This window comes from Rhamphochromis sp. 'chilingali', assembly GCF_963969265.1.
Source record: "Rhamphochromis sp. 'chilingali' genome assembly, chromosome: 2".
Classification (NCBI taxonomy): Eukaryota; Metazoa; Chordata; class Actinopteri; order Cichliformes; family Cichlidae; genus Rhamphochromis; species Rhamphochromis sp. 'chilingali'.
Window position 1 is genome coordinate 23,532,909 of NC_137930.1, and position 22,104 is coordinate 23,555,012.

General features: G+C 39.3%; 2 protein-coding genes across 4 annotated transcripts; both read right to left on the minus strand.

The window, feature by feature from the left end:
• Window positions 1-294: 294 nt before the first annotated feature.
• On the minus strand, window positions 295-2,682 carry LOC308392251 (ATP-dependent RNA helicase DDX54-like). Its single transcript, XM_080875218.1, has 4 exons — window positions 2,110-2,682; window positions 1,906-2,019; window positions 1,706-1,816; window positions 295-1,590 (listed from the first exon to the last, which is right to left on the minus strand). Exons 1-4 carry the CDS (start codon window positions 2,301-2,303, stop codon window positions 1,479-1,481), a joined length of 531 nt encoding a protein of 176 aa, XP_080731344.1. The 5' UTR covers window positions 2,304-2,682; the 3' UTR covers window positions 295-1,478.
• Window positions 2,683-11,437: 8,755 nt separating this feature from the next.
• On the minus strand, window positions 11,438-15,646 carry LOC308384437 (uncharacterized protein). Of its 3 annotated transcripts, XM_080863004.1 has the most exons (3): window positions 15,128-15,645; window positions 14,928-15,038; window positions 11,438-14,812 (listed from the first exon to the last, which is right to left on the minus strand). In XM_080863004.1, exon 3 carries the CDS (start codon window positions 12,473-12,475, stop codon window positions 11,804-11,806), a length of 672 nt encoding a protein of 223 aa, XP_080719130.1. In that variant the 5' UTR covers window positions 12,476-14,812; window positions 14,928-15,038; window positions 15,128-15,645; the 3' UTR covers window positions 11,438-11,803. The 3 variants fall into 3 exon arrangements, with proteins under 3 accessions (XP_080719130.1, XP_080719129.1, XP_080719128.1); XM_080863003.1 differs by having other exon boundaries at window positions 11,438-15,038; window positions 15,128-15,646; XM_080863002.1 differs by having other exon boundaries at window positions 14,928-15,645.
• Window positions 15,647-22,104: the final 6,458 nt, after the last annotated feature.

Below are 22,104 nucleotides of genomic sequence, written 5' to 3' on the forward strand. Positions count from 1 at the left end.
TTTCCTTTCTTCAAACTTTCCTTCCCTAAATGTAAGTGAATTACAAACAAAAGAAAACTTTACCAGACAAGATTAAAAATATTTGAAAACTGGACATGTAAATGATGTTTACTATTAGGTCTACACTTCACATAAGCGGAGATGTTAGAATTACTAAATTACTTAAAGAAAAAAAAACTTCTATACCAGAGCAATAACTGAAAAAAACAATATACAATAACACAATACAGACCCACTATCCACTAACGTATTCAGCTGCTTCTGAATGCAAATATCTAATCAGCCAATCACATGCCAAAAAAAAAAAGTTGATTTAAGTGACTTTGAAGGCAGCATTGCTGTTGGTGACAGATGGACTGTTTTACGTTTTTCAGACACTCCTGATCTTCTCAAATTTTCTCAGGAATTTACAGAGAACAGTCCAAACTGAAAAGCGAAATAAACATTTCCCTGGGTAAAAATGCCTTGTTGATTGCAGAAGTCAGAGGGGCGTGGCCATGCTGAAGGCAAGAGGAATTCTAAGCCAGTTTCTCAACCCAGCCCATCTGATATCAGTAACCACAACACATTCAAAGTCAATTAAAAGTCGCCTTTCTTGCCCGTTCCGATGCTCGCTTTCAACTTTGAAATGAGACCACTTGGACAACAGTAATGATAAATAATTGCAAATAGAGCACGTTTACAGAATTTAATGTCATTTTTATAGAGCACCTCTTATTTTAAGAAAAGATGGGTGAGACGATTTTTGAAACTAACTGCAAATTAAGCACACAATATTTAATATCTGTATTTTACCATTTTGATAAGACATATTTCAGTACTCCAAAACACTTTTATTAGACAGCCAACATGCTTACAAGTAATAAATCTTGGTTAGTGGATCATAATTAAACATCACTCTGTGGCAAACGCAGAGTTCAGCAGGCCATCAAGGAAGAAGTGACGTGCATTTCTGCAGTGTAAAGATGCACAAATCATTTTCTCCTTAATCTACAGTCACACAAAGCGCCAGGAAAATCTTTGGTGATGATCTCAGATGATTCTGACGCTTATCACCCAGTTCCTCGTGATGTCCTCCACACCATCAACCCTCTGTCCTCCTCACAGTTTCTTCCTCAGCTTGCCTTTCTTATGGCCACCCCTTCCAAAACCTGACTTTTTAACTTCTCCGAGCCACTTTTTGTTCTTGGAGCGGAGCTTCCTCATCCCCCCGCCCTGCAGGAACTGGTGCTTCTGCTTTTTCTTGCGCTGCTTCATGATCTGATCCTTTGTTTTCAGCTCCGAGCGTGCTTTGTGGTCACCGGAGCTCTGTACGTTTGGACCTCGTCGGCCACGGCCACGACCTGGGAGAGGCACGACACAACAAAGAGGTTGGAGGTTATAGCTCGCAAGGCTGGAAGAGGGACTTGAAGTATTTACCTTTAGAGTTGAGTTAAAACATGGTGGCTGATGGTCTATATTTAACATGTTTGTGCTATTCATTTTGATGCCTTCCTACCTCTTGCTGGCTTCCTGCCTCCTCCGCCTGTTTCTCCATCTGATCCAGATCCTGTATCATCAATCTTGTATTTTTTCTTCCACTCCTCATAACTGACATGTTGTCAAGTGATACAACATCTTCACAGTACAGCTTAATATTGTCATAGGAGTAGAGAAGAGGGTCATTGAGAGCAGCACACAGAGAAGCTTTTTGTTGGAAGGATACAAGTTCTTCCTGTTCTTCTTGTTACTGATAACCTGACCGCTGTCTGTTTTGATCTTCTTCTTCTGGTCTTCTTTTCCCGTTTCTCTCACAAAACGCTTCCTCTTACGGTCCCTAAAAAAAGAAGGGGGAAAAAAGACTTTAAATTATAGTTTGAAATGACCATTTGGTGGATACTGAGTCAAACATAGGGAAATTTGTACCATTTCATCATTTTCTTCTGCTGGTTAAGGCGATCGCCTTCATCTCCCATGAGATCAAGGACAGCTGAAGAGGCCTGCTGTTCAAAAGCACTGCCCTCTCCACCGAGACTCAACCTGTCGACGCATAACACAGGACAAAACAGCATAAAACACAAAGCCATTCACATTTTTTAAAGAAACAGATGCAACAGTTTAATGCCTCACCCTCTCTCAGAGTCAAAGTCTTTAGGTCTGTAAGGGATATAATACTCTTCATCTTTGCCTGACTGCCTCTTTTTCTTGGTCTTTGGTCGCTCTTCGCCATCTTCCTGCTGACCTCTTCTTTTACCACCTACCACTTCTGAAAACACCCCCTGGTGGAAATAGAAAGAATTACATGGTACAAAGTGACAAAGCATGATACAGAGATCCTACTATCTTCCTCTTCTAGTTTGTATACAACATCATCTACATCAAAACTGCACTTTATTTTGCTTCTTCTTCATCAGACAGCACAAACAACTTTCTCATTTTGACTCAAATATTGGTTTTGAATGAAAATTATGCAACAATCCTGGGTGTTTATTCAACTTGTGAGCAGGTTTTCTAATCCACCGTACTATTATTATTGACACTAGTACATGTTCGTGCTGCTGGCAAACTAATACACTCAAGAACATATAGCAAAGCAAAGAAGTGAAAAGTAGGTCTTGCCTACATAAATAAACATAAGACAGTTGTGAGACTTTGACATAGTAACATCTGCAGTAATATTTACACCTGTGATGACATCTCACAAGCATTAGCCTTATTTTGAAACCAAGATTGTTTACACAGAGTTTGTAATTGCAGAGAAATGCTCCATTTATTTTGGTCATTTCATTTTTGAGCAGGAAGCTCACCTTTTTTGTTATAGCCTTTAGATGAATAGAGAGTTTTCCAATTAAATACATATTCTTTAAATAATGTTCCCTCTTATAAAAAGTAGGATAATTTTTTTTTTTAAATTTAAAAAAATGTATTATACCTCTATTACTTAGAAAAAAACCCTGTTTTTTTCTGTTGTCTGTTATATAACGTTAGTGATGCTCGTTTCAATTCATTTCTTAATCAGCTAAACAGGTCAGTTAAGAAACAGTCAAATATTAAGTTAAATTTGAAAACGGTTTAAAAAAAAATATCTCCATTCCAAAATGTCACATGACAATCTCATTGGCTCACGGAGTTATGATGTCACTACACTTTGATCCTTTGAAGTTTGTCCTTAAACAGGGGTGAGAAACAGCAGTTTTTTAGTTCGTGTCCTTGCAGCATTTGTGTTTGCAGCCTTCACGCGTTCACCACAGAAACTTTTGGAAACCTTTTCAGAGTTGTCGTGTACAACCTTCAACATGTATCCAACAAGACACCAACCAAGGCAAAAAGATTACGCCGCTTCTCCTTCCTGTCGTGGCCAGCCAAGTGACCTCTTAGCCGTCCAAAGGGCATTACATGACAGTAGGAAGGAAAACTACCATCTCCAGAATAAAATTCAACAGATTGAAGAAGAGAAACTTCAACTGGAGGAGAAGTGTAGACAGATGGAAGTGAAATATAAAAGCCTGGATGAAAGACAAAAACGCCAGCCCGACATAAATATTATTAATGAGGGTTGGGGAATCAAGTTTGGACAAGCCCGAGAGCAGATTGTCTTCCTAATTAAGGAAAACAAGCAAAAGAGCGTGGAACTAAAGGAGATGTCCAACCAGCTTAAAGACAGCAAAGCTACTGTTGAGAAGACAGAATGGGATCTCCAATATATGGACCAAATGAATCGGCTGCTCCAAACAAACTTCGATGAAGCTGTGAAAAAAAATAAAGAAATCCTCCAACAGAAGGAAGAACAGGAGAAAAAGCAAAGAGACATGGAGCACAAACTCAAAGTCACGGAGGAAAAATACAGAATGCTGAAAGAGAAGGTGGATGATACTCTGCGCCAAAACAAAGACCTTCTTCAAGAGAAAAAGCAACTAGAAGGGGAAAAAGAAAAACTGGACAAACAATGCTCGCACATGCAGAAAAGGATGGAGCAAATGGCAAGAAACAACTCCGAGCTCACTAAGGGGATATTGTTGGAATACAACAACTTGAAGCGCAAACACACTGAAATGCAGGCGCAAAAGCAAGAACAAGACAACATACATGACGACCTGCAGCGTACGCTCCAAGATATCCACAGAAGAAATGAGGAGCTACAAGACATGTACAAAGAAGTACAACAGAGAAACGCAGACATGCACAAGGACAAGATAATGCAGGAGGAAACATCCGAAGAGCTCAGGGAAAAGCTTGAAGAAAAACAAGCAACCTTGGAAGAGGTGGAGAAAACATGCAAGAAGCTTGAGAAACAAAACGTAGAAACCATCGATGAGTTGAGAACCCTCATCCTGGAAAAAAAAGCTCTTGTAGAAAACTGCATGAAAAAGAAGAACAAACGCTTCCGCTGGCCCTGGAGGAGGAACTCTACTGCTTCCTCAGCAGGTGTAGCCTCGTCTTGCTCCACCTCTGTTCACCACCCCAACCAGTCCCGGCAGTTGACTGTCCCCTCCTGAGCCTGGTTCTGCCGGAGGTTTCTGCCCGTTTAAAGGCAGTTTTTCCTCCCCACTGTCGCCTAGTGCGTGCTCAGAGGGGATTGTTGGGGTTTTCTCTCCTCTACCTTGTTTCATTATTTACTTAACTTTTTGTTCTTACTTCATTTTACCTTGTTTCATTATTTACTTGTTGACGTTTCGTTCTTACTTCATTTTACCTTGTTTCATTATTTACTTGTTAACGTTTTGTTCTTACTTCATTTTACCTTGTTTCATTATTTACTTGTTAACGTTTTGTTCTTACTTCATTTTACCTTGTTTCATTATTTACTTGTTAACGTTTTGTTCTTACTTCATTTTACCTTGTTTCATTATTTACTTGTTAACGTTTTGTTCTTACTTCATTTTACCTTGTTTCATTATTTACTTGTTAACGTTTTGTTCTTACTTCATTTTACCTTGTTTCATTATTTACTTGTTAACGTTTTGTTCTTACTTCATTTTACCTTGTTTCATTATTTACTTGTTAACGTTTCGTTCTTACTTCATTTTACCTTGTTTCATTATTTACTTGTTAACGTTTTGTTCTTACTTCATTTTACCTTGTTTCATTATTTACTTGTTAACGTTTTGTTCTTACTTCATTTTACCTTGTTTCATTATTTACTTGTTAACGTTTTGTTCTTACTTCATTTTACCTTGTTTCATTATTTACTTGTTAACGTTTTGTTCTTACTTCATTTTACCTTGTTTCATTATTTACTTGTTAACGTTTCGTTCTTACTTCATTTTACCTTGTTTCATTATTTACTTGTTAACGTTTTGTTCTTACTTCATTTTACCTTGTTTTGTTATTTACTTGTTAACGTTTTGTTCTTACTTCATTTTACCTTGTTTCATTATTTACTTGTTAATGTTTTGTTCTTACTTCATTTTACCTTGTTTCGTTATTTACTTGTTTAACTTTTTCTTTTTCAACTTATTCATAAAACAATAAACAATTGAATTTATCCTTTGAGTATTTTTCATCGAATCTTTTCATCTATAACCTTTTCAAACATTCATATCTGTCGTTTATCTTCTTCTTGAAACCTCATAAATGGTGAAGGAAAAATCCTGGAACATGGTTTGAAACACTGAAATTGTTTCAGCTGAAACCGGCAAAGTCATACATTTGTGTGTGTGTGTGTGTGTGTGTGTGTGTGTGTGTGTGTGTGTGTGTGTGTGTGTGTGTGTGTGTGTGTGTGTGTGTGTGTCACCGGTGACACGGTGTCACTGGTTAGGTCATCATGTTTAGGCTCATTCACTCGAAAAATTATTTAGGCCAAATCTTTAAAACTGTATCATTGCATACACATTTTCAATTCATTTCAATCGCACAAATGCAGAAATAATTATTTGCAGTATCTTATCTGATTTATTTTGAGAATGTCATGCCTGATCATTTGCACCCACACCACCAAAAATGGGGGCAAAAGGGAGGAGATCGCATTTAATCGGTTATAACAAGAGGTCAGAAATATAAGTGCTGCAGAAACCTCTGAATCTCAGCTATAAGCTCATGTAAACCATTTCTACAATCGCCAAACAAAGCAAAGTCACCAAACAGTTAAAAGAGCAGTTAGTCACCATGAATCTGTGGACAGGTAATATCCACACTTTAATTTATGATTTCCTGGAGTTCAATGTGTGCTTAATCCTTAATGAAACTGATGTAAACCTGCAACTACAGCAATCCAGGGAAGAAAGAAAGAAGCAATACTTCACCCATGCTTACTTTTAAATCACTCTCAACCTTTTCTGTAATGTCGCAGTCAGCAGTAGTGGTGGGGTTGGTTGGCTGCTGCAGCCTGCTTTCTGCAGCTCGGTCTTCTCTCTGCTTGCTGAATTTGTCCACTAGCCGAGTGTCACTAGCCGAGATGGACCGATCCGATATTACGTATCGGTATCAGTCCGATACTGACCCAAATTACTGGATCAGATATCGGTGAGAAATAAAAAATGTAATCGATCCATTAAATATCAAAAAAGCACCCCACAAAACTTGCCACACGGCGTAACTCGGCTCATAACCGTAGAAGTATGCATCACGTGATGGTGTATTTGTAGCCTTGCTACCAAACCAGCATTTCATCTCCGAGGAAGTTATCCCAGAGAGAAGTAAAGCAAGTGTGCAAGTTCATCTCTGAATGTCTATAAAGTGTTCCCATGTTAAGCTTAACAACAGATATATGGAGCGACTGCCTCTCTCTCTCTCTCCTGCTGCTACTTCAATCGTGAAACTGCTTAATGATCAGCTGATCGGCTTTTCTGTTGTGAGTCTGTCTCTCTTCTTTGTTTTTGGCCAACTTCTCACCAGAAAGAGGAAACCAGCAGCTGAACAACAGCAGCACTATTAAGCTTGATAAGCTGTTGTTAGAATTTATTTAATATTACTTTCTACACCAGGATCCTTTTCTACGTGGCTGACGGCTGGTAACTGTGCAGGGGCGGATCTAGCAAAGTTTAGCCAGGGGGGCCGATAGGGCATGAACAGGGAAAAGGGGGCACAAAGACATACTTTTTCTTTCTTATTCGCATTTAAAATGTCTAGCTTTTAATAAATAATTATCTGACTCTTACACCCAAAGTTTTAATCTGATGTAAAATATAGAGAAGTCCATTACTGTATATAGTAACTGTTAAGTCTAATATACCTTTTCCTTTGGGAAGACACCATCTGTGCAGTCTGCAATTCTGTTGAAGAAAGATGTTGAATCTATTAAATTATTCTTGAAAAATAATTTATTTCTGTGCATTTTCCCCCCTGCATCAAATTAAATTTGATTACATCGATTAAGCATCATGAGGTGGAGGGTGGTTCCCTATTTTTATTTTATTTTTTGCTCGGAGTTTGCAACCCTATTAGTTAGGTTGCTTAATATTTCTGCTAAGTACTCTTTAAAATACCAGAATAGGGAGGATGGAGTAGGTTTAAGTTTATTAGATTGATCAGTGTTGCTGAACTATGAAATATTTTGGGCGCAGTGTATTTTTTACCTACAGGTATAACAGAATAGCTTTAGTGTTGTTATTTATTTAAACTTGAGTATAAACTTATACAAAATGCAGCAAGATATTAAAAAAACGTTTTATTGATTAAAAAACACACTATATCGTATTCATATCGGTATCGGCAGATATCCAAATTTATGATATCGGTATCGGTATCAGACATAAAAAAGTGGTATCGTGCCATCTCTAATTTGTACCAATCTATTGTTCTTCATCTTCAGCTGCTTTCACACAGACAACTGAAAGCCTCAAGTCTTCATGAGTCAGGAGCCAGCAGCAATGAATAAATGGGTAACTTTTTATGGTATGTATGCATATCATCCCGAAACAACAGGAGCATTGTAATCACATCCAGATGGACTCCTGCTCTTCGACTGTGTTGTGTTGCTCTTTCTTGTGCTGCACATGTGGTCATATTTTGCACCTGCCAAGCAGCTGAAGGAATGACAGAAGTCTCTTTGGTCAGATGATTGACTGTTGGATCTTCTGCAGGAAATAAATTACATGATGTATTGAAATACAGTAAAAAAAAAAACACTCACATGTGACAGAGCCAGCGCATCACTGATGAGTGAAAAAAGTCTGCTACATACTATTATGTAGCAGACTTTTTTCACTCATGAGGCTCTGATGGGCTGCTCTTGTGGCGACCTGCAGCAGGTGTTTACTGGCTTTTTCTTTTTGTTTTTAACTTTGTTTTAACTCTGTTCTTAACCGTGGTTTTAACTTTTTATGAGTTTTTTTTTGTTTGTTTTTTTGCCGAGATGGAGAACTTCTACACCTTAGTTTTATTGTTGTTGGCGATATTCACCTGGAGTCATTCACTCTCACTGACAATCACTTATACACGCGAGGAACTACTTGGATTACAGTGGTCCTGTTTGTCTATGTACGACTCTTCTAATGCTCGGACAGATGTGATTCTTGGTGAGGATTTATTTGCCCGGTCAAAGACTAATTTTGGAAAGCCCCGCCGCTTGAGAAAACGTGGAAAGAAAGGTGGCGTGCATCAGCGTGTAAGAAAACTTCGGAGGAAGAATCGTGTTCCTCTGCCTTCTATGATTCTGGCCAATGTCCAATCTCTTAGGAACAAAACGGATGAATTACAAGGAAATGTGCTTCATCTATGGGAATACAGGGAGGCTTGTCTGATGGCACTTACCGAGACATGGCTGACCGATATGGACAGTGATACTTCACTGCAAATCAGCGGCTTTAGGACCCCTGTCAGATTGGATCGGAACTGTGGAGTAACATGCAAATCTCACGGAGGAAGGGTATGTTTGTATATCAACCAGGGCTGGTGTAATAACTTTACTGTGCGGGAGCGGTTGTGTCTTCCTGACATCGAGCTCCTGTCAGTATCTGTCAGGCCTTTTTACTTACCGAGGGAATTCCCTCAAATTTTTGTCACTGTTGTTTACATTCATCCTAAAGCTGACGTTAAAGTTGCTGCCGATGCCATTTTTAAAGTGGTACACGATCTGCAGACTCTCTCACCGGATGCTCCTAATTTTATTCTTGGTGATTTTAACATTTGTAATCTTAAGAAGTTACTGAACAATTTCTTTCAATATGTCACTTGTCCTACAAGGCATAACAAAACGCTGGATTTGTGTTATGGACCAATTAAGGGGGCATATAAGTCTGTGGCCGGACCTGCGCTAGGTTCTTCGGATCACAATGTTATTCTTCTCCTCCCTGCTTACAGATCTGTGATTAGGAGGGAGAAGGCCTGTGTGAAGCGGACTAATGTCTGGACAAAAGACAGTTGTGTTGCCCTTCAGGGGTGTTTTGATTGCACTGATTGGTCCTTGTTTCAAGAGAGCACTTCTGATTTGGATGAACTCACTGATGTGGTGTGTAGCAAAGACTCTGTGATTCCAGTCAGAGAATTTAAGACTTTCCCTAATAACAAACCGTGGCTCTCTAAAGATATTAAGGATCTGATTCTTAAAAGGAAAATTGCTTTTAACGAGGGAGACGTTCCCACTATGAGAATATTGAGGAAGGAGGTGAGGGCTGCAATAAAGATTGCCAAGATGAGGTATAGAAATAAGATTGAGACAGAACTCAGCAGTAACAACCTCAAAGGAGCTTGGCTTGGTATGAAAACAATGGCAGGGCTACAGACGAAAGGTAAAAGTAATATTACCTTAGAGGGGTTTACCGCTGACAAACATCTGGCAGACAGTCTTAACAGTTTTTACCTTCGTTTTGAGAACTTTGACTGTTCTAGGCAGACCAGCACACTGAGGGAAAAGACTGTCACTCCCCCATCAATTTGTATTGATGAGAGGGGGGTAGCTAATCTTTTTAGACACACTAAAAGCAAGAGTCTGGACCTGACAACATCTGTGGACAGGTACTGATCAGCTGAGTGGGATTTTTCACCATATCTTCTCACTTTCTTTAGAGCTACAGACAGTACCTAAGATTTGGAAACATGCTGTCATTGTTCCTGTTGCTAAGGGCAGTTCTCCTAAGGTGCTGAATGATTATAGGCCTGTGGCTCTGACTTCTTTAGTGATGAAGTCATTTGAGAAGATAATTAAGAAGGAGATTTTAATGCATGTTGAACACCATCTTGACCCCTTGCAGTTCGCCTATAGAGCAGGGAGAGGTGTGGAGGACGTTGTTGTCACACTCCTGCATCTCTTGTATAAGCATCTTGAGGCCCCCCACACCCATGCAAGATTATTATTTGCTGACTTTCATTCAATACAATTCAACCCCTCTTACTTGCTGACAGGCTTTACAATCATTTCAAGCTTGACACTAGTCTGGTCGGCTGGGTGACAGACTTTCTGACTAATAGGTCACAATGCGTGAGGGTGAATCATGTATTTTCTGATGTGCTCTCCTCTACTGGATCACCCCAGGGTTGCTGCCTCTCTCCCCTTCTGTCCATTCTGTACACGAATGAGTGTCGCAGCAATTTCACGAACAGACACATCCTGAAGTTTGCTGACGACACACTGATCGTCAGCCTTCTAGTGGGGGACGAGTCAGGCCATGGACAGGTTGTAGATGATTTTGTGAATTGGTGTGGTGAGTCCTTCCTTTCACTTAATGTGTCAAAAACTAAAGACATGATTACTGATTTTAAGAAGTCCTTTTATAGCTCATCACCCACTATCATTAAAACTGCTGATATTGGGATCGTTGAGAGTTATAAATATCTAGGTGTGGTACTTGACCATAAACTGTGTTTTGAATCTCATGCTGAAGCCACTACTAAAAAAGTTCAACAAAGATTGTTCTTTTTAAGGAAAATGAGATCTTTTAATGTCTCATCTGAGATGTTGTCTTTGTTTTATAGACGTTTTATCGAATCTGTGATGTCTTTTTGTATCGCTGCCTGGTTTGGTAACCTGACGGTGAAGAATAAGAATCGGTTGGGACTTCTGGTAAAAACTGTTAGCAAAATTTCAGGGCGCTGGCAAGATGGACTTTTGGCCATTTACAATAGAAATGTGCTTAGAAAGGCTCATTCTATTATTAATTGTTTGAACCATCCACTTCACAGTGAGTTTGAGTTGTTGCCTTCCGGCCGCCGTTTTAGCGTACCTGTGAGGAAGACTAAAAGACTCCAGGTCTCTTTTATCCCCACTGCATCTTGTCTCCTCAATGGCAAATAACTGTCCTTGGACTTTCTATCACTATTATTGTCATTATTATTTTATAGTATTGTTCTGTTTATTTATATCCTGCTGCTAAACTAATTTCCCCTTGTGGGACAATAGAGAAATTGAAAAAATAAACCTTTTTTTAATCAATTGACTTAATGTAAAAAAATATATATACAATAAATAATAGAGAAAAAGCAGATACTAAAATCCACACTGTTAAAATTTCTTTTGTAAATTTATCTAGTAATATCTTACATTTCCAATTTTATTAATAAAAATAAATCCGTTTTAGTTCAGTTTTCAGTTTTATTTGTCATATGCAAGTTAGCACAGGGTCAACATTGCAATGAAATGTGTTTGACGAGCAGCAGTCACTCAGCAGCATGGTACAGTATAAGAAAATATAATAAAATAATAAAAAAAATAGAAAAATAGTAAGGAGCAAAATATTAGAGAGACGTGGTAAAAGAGAAAAGATGACTAAATATATATGTATCTATAAATATAAATATATGTACACTAGTGATTAAATAAGAAAATCTTGAAAAGAAATATGACGGGAGGGCAGATGGGATATTGCACAGGAATGAGCAGCAGAAAATCACAGTATTGCACTTTTAAATATAAATATCAATAACAATAAAGTGGAGTGACCAGTGCAGATTAAACAGAGTACTTGTGAAGCTGTAGGGTAGCTTCTGAGTGCGTCCTGTGGACTGTGTTGTGTGGGTTTAAGTGTTGTGGTTGAGGTGTCGTATGGCTTGGTGGTAAAAACTGTTTTGTAGTCTTGTAGTCCGAGCAGACAGGCTCCTGTAACGTCTGTAACGCCAGCTGATGTGCTGGGTGGCTGTGGTCCTTGATGATGCTGTGTGCTTTACGGAGGCATCGCTGAAGATAAATGTCCTGAATGGCAGGAAGCCTCGTGCCAGTGATGTGCTCTGCTGTCTTCACCACCCTCTGTAGTGATTTACGGCTGCTGGCAGAGCAGCTTTTGTACCAAACTGTGATGCAGCTGGTCAGCAAGCTCTCAATTGCACACCTGTAAAAATTTGAGGTGATGTTGGCGTTCATGCCAAACTTCCTCAGCCTCCTCAGGAAATAAAGCCGCTGGCGAGCTTTCCTGATAGCAGTGTCTGTGTGAAGGGTCCAGGAAAAGTCCTCTGTGATGTTGACTCCAAGGAACTTGAAGCTGCTGACCCTTTCGACCTTGACACCGTTGATGTGGCTGGGCTGGTGTTCTCTGACTGGTCGTTTCCGGTAGTCCACTATCATTTCTCTAGTTTTGCTGATGTTGAGAGTCAGGTTATTTTCCAGACACCACTCGTACAGTGCCATCACCTCCTCTCTATAGGCCGTCTCATCATTGCCTGTGATGAGGCTTATGATGGTTGTGTCATCCGCAAACTTGATGATGATGTTGGACTCGTGTTTAGCAACACAGTCAGGGAATATAGGAGGGGGCTAAGCACACAACCCTGTGGCGTACCTGTGTTTAGGATGAGTGGTGAGGAGGTGTGCTTACCAACTTTCACCACCTGGGGCCTGTTTGTGAGGAAGTTTAGAATCCATCTGCAGATAGGTGTTTCCAGCCCAAGGTCGACGAGCTCCGTGGCAAGTTTTGAGGGGATGATGGTGTTAAATGCCGAGCTGTAGTCGATGAAGAGCATCCTTGCATATGTATTCCCTTTCTCCAGGTGAGTGAGGGTGGTGTGCGTTGCCAGGGCGATGGCATCCTCTGTGGCTCTGTTTGTCCGATAGGCAAACTGAAGAGGGTCCAGTGTGTCAGGGAGGGAGGAGCAGATGTGACCTTTGACCAGCCGCTCCAGGCACTTCATGATGACGGATGTCAGTGCAACAGGACGGTAGTCATTCAGACAGGAGACCACTGACTTTTTGGGAACGGGATGTGGATATTGTAGGCATATAAAGTAACTGATGGCTTGGTCATTGTTTCTTTTTATAAAACATTAATTCTCTTTCTTATTTTGTTGGTTTGTTATTTTTGTTGGTTAAGTGAACATGCCCAATACAGTTATAATAAAGGTCGTCAATGTCACCGTTATCTTAGAACATACACGTCAAATTTCCTTTCTTCAAACTTTCCTTCCCTAAATGTAAGTGAATTACAAAAAAAAGAAAACTTTACCAGACAAGATTAAAAATATTTGAAAACTGGACATGTAAATGATGTTTACTATTAGGTCTACACTTCACATAAGCGGAGATGTTAGAATTACTAAATTACTTAAAGAAAAAAAACTTCTATACCAGAGCAATAACTGGAAAAAACAATATACAATAACACAATACAGACCCACTATCCACTAACCTATTCAGCTGCTTCTGAATGCAAATATCTAAACAGCCAATCACATGCCAGAAAAAAAAAGTTGATTTAAGTGACTTTGAAGGCAGCATTGCTGTTGGTGACAGATGGACTGTTTTACGTTTTTCAGACACTCCTGATCTTCTCAAATTTTCTCAGGAATTTACAGAGAACAGTCCAAACTGAAAAGCGAAATAAACATTTCCCTGGGTAAAAATGCCTTGTTGATTGCAGAAGTCAGAGGGGCGTGGCCATGCTGAAGGCAAGAGGAATTCTAAGCCAGTTTCTCAACCCAGCCCATCTGATATCAGTAACCACAACACATTCAAAGTCAATTAAAAGTCGCCTTTCTTGCCCGTTCCGATGCTCGCTTTCAACTTTGAAATGAGACCACTTGGACAACAGTAATGATAAATAATTGCAAATAGAGCACGTTTACAGAATTTAATGTCATTTTTATAGAGCACCTCTTATTTTAAGAAAAGATGGGCGAGACGATTTTTGAAACTAACTGCAAATTAAGCACACAATATTTAATATCTGTATTTTACCATTTTGATAAGACATATTTCAGTACTCCAAAACACTTTTATTAGACAGCCAACATGCTTACAAGTAGTAAATCCAGGTTAGTGGATCATAATTAAACATCACTCTGTGGCAAACGCAGAGTTCAGCAGGCCATCAAGGAAGAAGTGACGTGCATTTCTGCAGTGTAAAGATGCACAAATCATTTTCTCCTTAATCTACAGTCACACAAAGCACCAGGAAAATCTTTGGTGATGATCTCAGATGATTCTGATGCTTATCATCCAGTTCCTCGTGATGTCCTCCACACCATCAACCCTCTGTCCTCCTCACAGTTTCTTCCTCAGCTTGCCTTTCTTATGGCCACCCCTTCCAAAACCTGACTTTTTAACTTCTCCGAGCCACTTTTTGTTCTTGGAGCGGAGCTTCCTCATCCCCCCGCCCTGCAGGAACTGGTGCTTCTGCTTTTTCTTGCGCTGCTTCATGATCTGATCCTTTGTTTTCAGCTCCGAGCGTGCTTTGTGGTCACCGGAGCTCTGTACGTTTGGACCTCGTCGGCCACGGCCACGACCTGGGAGAGGCACGACACAACAAAGAGGTTGGAGGTTATAGCTCGCAAGGCTGGAAGAGGGACTTGAAGTATTTACCTTTAGAGTTGAGTTAAAACATGGTGGCTGATGGTCTATATTTAACATGTTTGTGCTATTCATTTTGATGCCTTCCTACCTCTTGCTGGCTTCCTGCCTCCTCCGCCTGTTTCTCCATCTGATCCAGATCCTGTATCATCAATCTTGTATTTTTTCTTCCACTCCTCATAACTGACATGTTGTCAAGTGATACAACATCTTCACAGTACAGCTTAATATTGTCATAGGAGTAGAGAAGAGGGTCATTGAGAGCAGCACACAGAGAAGCTTTTTGTTGGAAGGATACAAGTTCTTCCTGTTCTTCTTGTTACTGATAACCTGACCGCTGTCTGTTTTGATCTTCTTCTTCTGGTCTTCTTTTCCCGTTTCTCTCACAAAACGCTTCCTCTTACGGTCCCTAAAAAAAGAAGGGGGAAAAAAGACTTTAAATTATAGTTTGAAATGACCATTTGGTGGATACTGAGTCAAACATAGGGAAATTTGTACCATTTCATCATTTTCTTCTGCTGGTTAAGGCGATCGCCTTCATCTCCCATGAGATCAAGGACAGCTGAAGAGGCCTGCTGTTCAAAAGCACTGCCCTCTCCACCGAGACTCAACCTGTCGACGCATAACACAGGACAAAACAGCATAAAACACAAAGCCATTCACATTTTTTAAAGAAACAGATGCAACAGTTTAATGCCTCACCCTCTCTCAGAGTCAAAGTCTTTAGGTCTGTAAGGGATATAATACTCTTCATCTTTGCCTGACTGCCTCTTTTTCTTGGTCTTTGGTCGCTCTTCGCCATCTTCCTGCTGACCTCTTCTTTTACCACCTACCACTTCTGAAAACACCCCCTGGTGGAAATAGAAAGAATTACATGGTACAAAGTGACAAAGCATGATACAGAGATCCTACTATCTTCCTCTTCTAGTTTGTATACAACATCATCTACATCAAAACTGCACTTTATTTTGCTTCTTCTTCATCAGACAGCACAAACAACTTTCTCATTTTGACTCAAATATTGGTTTTGAATGAAAATTCTGCAACAATCCTGGGTGTTTATTCAACTTGTGAGCAGGTTTTCTAATCCACCGTACTATTATTATTGACACTAGTACATGTTCGTGCTGCTGGCAAACTAATACACTCAAGAACATATAGCAAAGCAAAGAAGTGAAAAGTAGGTCTTGCCTACATAAATAAACATAAGACAGTTGTGAAACTTTGACATAGTAACATCTGCAGTAATATTTACACCTGTGATGACATCTCACAAGCATTAGCCTTATTTTGAAACCAAGATTGTTTACACAGAGTTTGTAATTGCAGAGAAATGCTCCATTTATTTTGGTCATTTCATTTTTGAGCAGGAAGTTCACCTTTTTTGTTATAGCCTTTAGATGAATAGAGAGTTTTCCAATTAAATACATATTCTTTAAATAATGTTCCCTCTTATAAAAAGTAGGATAATTTTTTTTTTTAAATTTAAAAAAATGTATTATACCTCTATTACTTAGAAAAAAAACCTGTTTTTTTCTGTTGTCTGTTATATAACGTTAGTGATGCTCGTTTCAATTCATTTCTTAATCAGCTAAACAGGTCAGTTAAGAAACAGTCAAATATTAAGTTAAATTTGAAAACGGTTTAAAAAAAAATATCTCCATTCCAAAATGTCACATGACAATCTCATTGGCTCACGGAGTTATGATGTCACTACACTTTGATCCTTTGAAGTTTGTCCTTAAACAGGGGTGACACACAGCAGTTTTTTAGTTCGTGTCCTCGCAGCATTTGTGTTTGCAGCCTTCACGCGTTCACCACAGAAACTTTTGGAAACCTTTTCGTTGTTGTCGTGTACAACCTTCAACATGTATCCAACAAGACACCAACCAAGGCAAAAAGATTACGCCGCTTCTCCTTCCTGTCGTGGCCAGCCAAGTGACCTCTTAGCCGTCCAAAGGGCATTACATGACAGTAGGAAGGAAAACTACCATCTCCAGAATAAAATTCAACAGATTGAAGAAGAGAAACTTCAACTGGAGGAGAAGTGTAGACAGATGGAAGTGAAATATAAAAGCCTGGATGAAAGACAAAAACGCCAGCCCGACATAAATATTATTAATGAGGGTTGGGGAATCAAGTTTGGACAAGCCCGAGAGCAGATTGTCTTCCTAATTAAGGAAAACAAGCAAAAGAGCGTGGAACTAAAGGAGATGTCCAACCAGCTTAAAGACAGCAAAGCTACTGTTGAGAAGACAGAATGGGATCTCCAATATATGGACCAAATGAATCGGCTGCTCCAAACAAACTTCGATGAAGCTGTGAAAAAAAATAAAGAAATCCTCCAACAGAAGGAAGAACAGGAGAAAAAGCAAAGAGACATGGAGCACAAACTCAAAGTCACGGAGGAAAAATACAGAATGCTGAAAGAGAAGGTGGATGATACTCTGCGCCAAAACAAAGACCTTCTTCAAGAGAAAAAGCAACTAGAAGGGGAAAAAGAAAAACTGGACAAACAATGCTCGCACATGCAGAAAAGGATGGAGCAAATGGCGAGAAACAACTCCGAGCTCACTAAGGGGATATTGTTGGAATACAACAACTTGAAGCGCAAACACACTGAAATGCAGGCGCAAAAGCAAGAACAAGACAACATACATGACGACCTGCAGCGTACGCTCCAAGATATCCACAGAAGAAATGAGGAGCTACAAGACATGTACAAAGAAGTACAACAGAGAAACGCAGACATGCACAAGGACAAGATAATGCAGGAGGAAACATCCAAAGAGCTCAGGGAAAAGCTTGAAGAAAAACAAGCAACCTTGGAAGAGGTGGAGAAAACGTGCAAGAAGCTTGAGAAACAAAACGTAGAAACCATCGATGAGTTGAGAACCCTCATCCTGGAAAAAAAAGCTCTTGTAGAAAACTGCATGAAAAAGAAGAACAAACGCTTCCGCTGGCCCTGGAGGAGGAACTCTACTGCTTCCTCAGCAGGTGTAGCCTCGTCTTGCTCCACCTCTGTTCACCACCCCAACCAGTCCCGGCAGTTGACTGTCCCCTCCTGAGCCTGGTTCTGCCGGAGGTTTCTGCCCGTTTAAAGGCAGTTTTTCCTCCCCACTGTCGCCTAGTGCGTGCTCAGAGGGGATTGTTGGGGTTTTCTCTCCTCTACCTTGTTTCAATATTTACTTAACTTTTTGTTCTTACTTCATTTTACCTTGTTTCATTATTTACTTAACTTTTTGTGCTTACTTCATTTTACCTTGTTTCATTATTTACTTGTTGACGTTTTGTTCTTACTTCATTTTACCTTGTTTCATTATTTACTTGTTAACGTTTTGTTCTTACTTCATTTTACCTTGTTTCATTATTTACTTGTTAACGTTTTGTTCTTACTTCATTTTACCTTGTTTCATTATTTACTTGTTAACGTTTTGTTCTTACTTCATTTTACCTTGTTTCATTATTTACTTGTTAACGTTTTGTTCTTACTTCATTTTACCTTGTTTCATTATTTACTTGTTAACGTTTCGTTCTTACTTCATTTTACCTTGTTTCATTATTTACTTGTTAACGTTTTGTTCTTACTTCATTTTACCTTGTTTCATTATTTACTTGTTAACGTTTTGTTCTTACTTCATTTTACCTTGTTTTGTTATTTACTTGTTAACGTTTTGTTCTTACTTCATTTTACCTTGTTTCATTATTTACTTGTTAATGTTTTGTTCTTACTTCATTTTACCTTGTTTCATTATTTACTTGTTTAACTTTTTCTTTTTCAACTTATTCATAAAACAATAAACAATTGAATTTATCCTTTGAGTATTTTTCATCGAATCTTTTCATCTATAACCTTTTCAAACATTCATATCTGTCGTTTATCTTCTTCTTGAAACCTCATAAATGGTGAAGGAAAAATCCTGGAACATGGTTTGAAACACTGAAATTGTTTCAGCTGAAACCGGCAAAGTCATACATTTGTGTGTGTGTGTGTGTGTGTGTGTGTGTGTGTGTGTGTGTGTGTGTGTGTGTGTGTGTGTGTGTGTGTGTGTGTGTGTGTGTGTGTGTGTCACCGGTGACACGGTGTCACTGGTTAGGTCATCATGTTTAGGCTCATTCACTCGAAAAATTATTTAGGCCAAATCTTTAAAACTGTATCATTGCATACACATTTTCAATTCATTTCAATCGCACAAATGCAGAAATAATTATTTGCAGTATCTTATCTGATTTATTTTGAGAATGTCATGCCTGATCATTTGCACCCACACCACCAAAAATGGGGGCAAAAGGGAGGAGATCGCATTTAATCGGTTATAACAAGAGGTCAGAAATATAAGTGCTGCAGAAACCTCTGAATCTCAGCTATAAGCTCATGTAAACCATTTCTACAATCGCCAAACAAAGCAAAGTCACCAAACAGTTAAAAGAGCAGTTAGTCACCATGAATCTGTGGACAGGTAATATCCACACTTTCATTTATGATTTCCTGGAGTTCAATGTGTGCTTAATCCTTAATGAAACTGATGTAAACCTGCAACTACAGCAATCCAGGGAAGAAAGAAAGAAGCAATACTTCACCCATGCTTACTTTTAAATCACTCTCAACCTTTTCTGTAATGTCGCAGTCAGCAGTAGTGGTGGGGTTGGTTGGCTGCTGCAGCCTGCTTTCTGCAGCTCGGTCTTCTCTCTGCTTGCTGAATTTGTCCACTAGCCGAGTGTCACTAGCCGAGATGGACCGATCCGATATTACGTATCGGTATCAGTCCGATACTGACCCAAATTACTGGATCAGATATCGGTGAGAAATAAAAAATGTAATCGATCCATTAAATATCAAAAAAGCACCCCACAAAACTTGCCACACGGCGTAACTCGGCTCATAACCGTAGAAGTATGCATCACGTGATGGTGTATTTGTAGCCTTGCTACCAAACCAGCATTTCATCTCCGAGGAAGTTATCCCAGAGAGAAGTAAAGCAAGTGTGCAAGTTCATCTCTGAATGTCTATAAAGTGTTCCCATGTTAAGCTTAACAACAGATATATGGAGCGACTGCCTCTCTCTCTCTCTCCTGCTGCTACTTCAATCGTGAAACTGCTTAATGATCAGCTGATCGGCTTTTCTGTTGTGAGTCTGTCTCTCTTCTTTGTTTTTGGCCAACTTCTCACCAGAAAGAGGAAACCAGCAGCTGAACAACAGCAGCACTATTAAGCTTGATAAGCTGTTGTTAGAATTTATTTAATATTACTTTCTACACCAGGATCCTTTTCTACGTAGCTGACGGCTGGTAACTGTGCAGGGGCGGATCTAGCAAAGTTTAGCCAGGGGGGCCGATAGGGCATGAACAGGGAAAAGGGGGCACAAAGACATACTTTTTCTTTCTTATTCGCATTTAAAATGTCTAGCTTTTAATAAATAATTATCTGACTCTTACACCCAAAGTTTTAATCTGATGTAAAATATAGAGAAGTCCATTACTGTATATAGTAACTGTTAAGTCTAATATACCTTTTCCTTTGGGAAGACACCATCTGTGCAGTCTGCAATTCTGTTGAAGAAAGATGTTGAATCTATTAAATTATTCTTGAAAAATAATTTATTTCTGTGCATTTTCCCCCCTGCATCAAATTAAATTTGATTACATCGATTAAGCATCATGAGGTGGAGGGTGGTTCCCTATTTTTATTTTATTTTTTGCTCGGAGTTTGCAACCCTATTAGTTAGGTTGCTTAATATTTCTGCTAAGTACTCTTTAAAATACCAGAATAGGGAGGATGGAGTAGGTTTAAGTTTATTAGATTGATCAGTGTTGCTGAACTATGAAATATTTTGGGCGCAGTGTATTTTTTACCTACAGGTATAACAGAATAGCTTTAGTGTTGTTATTTATTTAAACTTGAGTATAAACTTATACAAAATGCAGCAAGATATTAAAAAAACGTTTTATTGATTAAAAAACACACTATATCGTATTCATATCGGTATCGGCAGATATCCAAATTTATGATATCGGTATCGGTATCAGACATAAAAAAGTGGTATCGTGCCATCTCTAATTTGTACCAATCTATTGTTCTTCATCTTCAGCTGCTTTCACACAGACAACTGAAAGCCTCAAGTCTTCATGAGTCAGGAGCCAGCAGCAATGAATAAATGGGTAACTTTTTATGGTATGTATGCATATCATCCCGAAACAACAGGAGCATTGTAATCACATCCAGATGGACTCCTGCTCTTCGACTGTGTTGTGTTGCTCTTTCTTGTGCTGCACATGTGGTCATATTTTGCACCTGCCAAGCAGCTGAAGGAATGACAGAAGTCTCTTTGGTCAGATGATTGACTGTTGGATCTTCTGCAGGAAATAAATTACATGATGTATTGAAATACGGTAAAAAAAAAAACACTCACATGTGACAGAGCCAGCGCATCACTGATGAGTGAAAAAAGTCTGCTACATACTATTATGTAGCAGACTTTTTTCACTCATGAGGCTCTGATGGGCTGCTCTTGTGGCGACCTGCAGCAGGTGTTTACTGGCTTTTTCTTTTTGTTTTTAACTTTGTTTTAACTCTGTTCTTAACCGTGGTTTTAACTTTTTATGAGTTTTTTTTGTTTGTTTTTTTGCCGAGATGGAGAACTTCTACACCTTAGTTTTATTGTTGTTGGCGATATTCACCTGGAGTCATTCACTCTCACTGACAATCACTTATACACGCGAGGAACTACTTGGATTACAGTGGTCCTGTTTGTCTATGTACGACTCTTCTAATGCTCGGACAGATGTGATTCTTGGTGAGGATTTATTTGCCCGGTCAAAGACTAATTTTGGAAAGCCCCGCCGCTTGAGAAAACGTGGAAAGAAAGGTGGCGTGCATCAGCGTGTAAGAAAACTTCGGAGGAAGAATCGTGTTCCTCTGCCTTCTATGATTCTGGCCAATGTCCAATCTCTTAGGAACAAAACGGATGAATTACAAGGAAATGTGCTTCATCTATGGGAATACAGGGAGGCTTGTCTGATGGCACTTACCGAGACATGGCTGACCGATATGGACAGTGATACTTCACTGCAAATCAGCGGCTTTAGGACCCCTGTCAGATTGGATCGGAACTGTGGAGTAACATGCAAATCTCACGGAGGAAGGGTATGTTTGTATATCAACCAGGGCTGGTGTAATAACTTTACTGTGCGGGAGCGGTTGTGTCTTCCTGACATCGAGCTCCTGTCAGTATCTGTCAGGCCTTTTTACTTACCGAGGGAATTCCCTCAAATTTTTGTCACTGTTGTTTACATTCATCCTAAAGCTGACGTTAAAGTTGCTGCCGATGCCATTTTTAAAGTGGTACACGATCTGCAGACTCTCTCACTGGATGCTCCTAATTTTATTCTTGGTGATTTTAACATTTGTAATCTTAAGAAGTTACTGAACAATTTCTTTCAATATGTCACTTGTCCTACAAGGCATAACAAAACGC

Excerpts from the sequence above, each read along its gene's own strand:
- LOC308384437 (XM_080863003.1), bottom strand. The coding sequence starts at position 12,475 with ATGGCACTGTACGAGTGGTGTCTGGAAAATAACCTGACTCTCAACATC.
- LOC308392251 (XM_080875218.1), bottom strand. The coding sequence starts at position 2,303 with ATGCTTTGTCACTTTGTACCATGTAATTCTTTCTATTTCCACCAGGGG. Across the intron at positions 1,817-1,905 it reads CAGAAGAAAATGATGAAATG|GGACCGTAAGAGGAAGCGTT; the intron begins GTACAAATTTCC and ends TTCTTTTTTTAG. Across the intron at positions 1,591-1,705 it reads AAGAAGAACAGGAAGAACTT|TTATGAGGAGTGGAAGAAAA; the intron begins GTATCCTTCCAA and ends ACAACATGTCAG.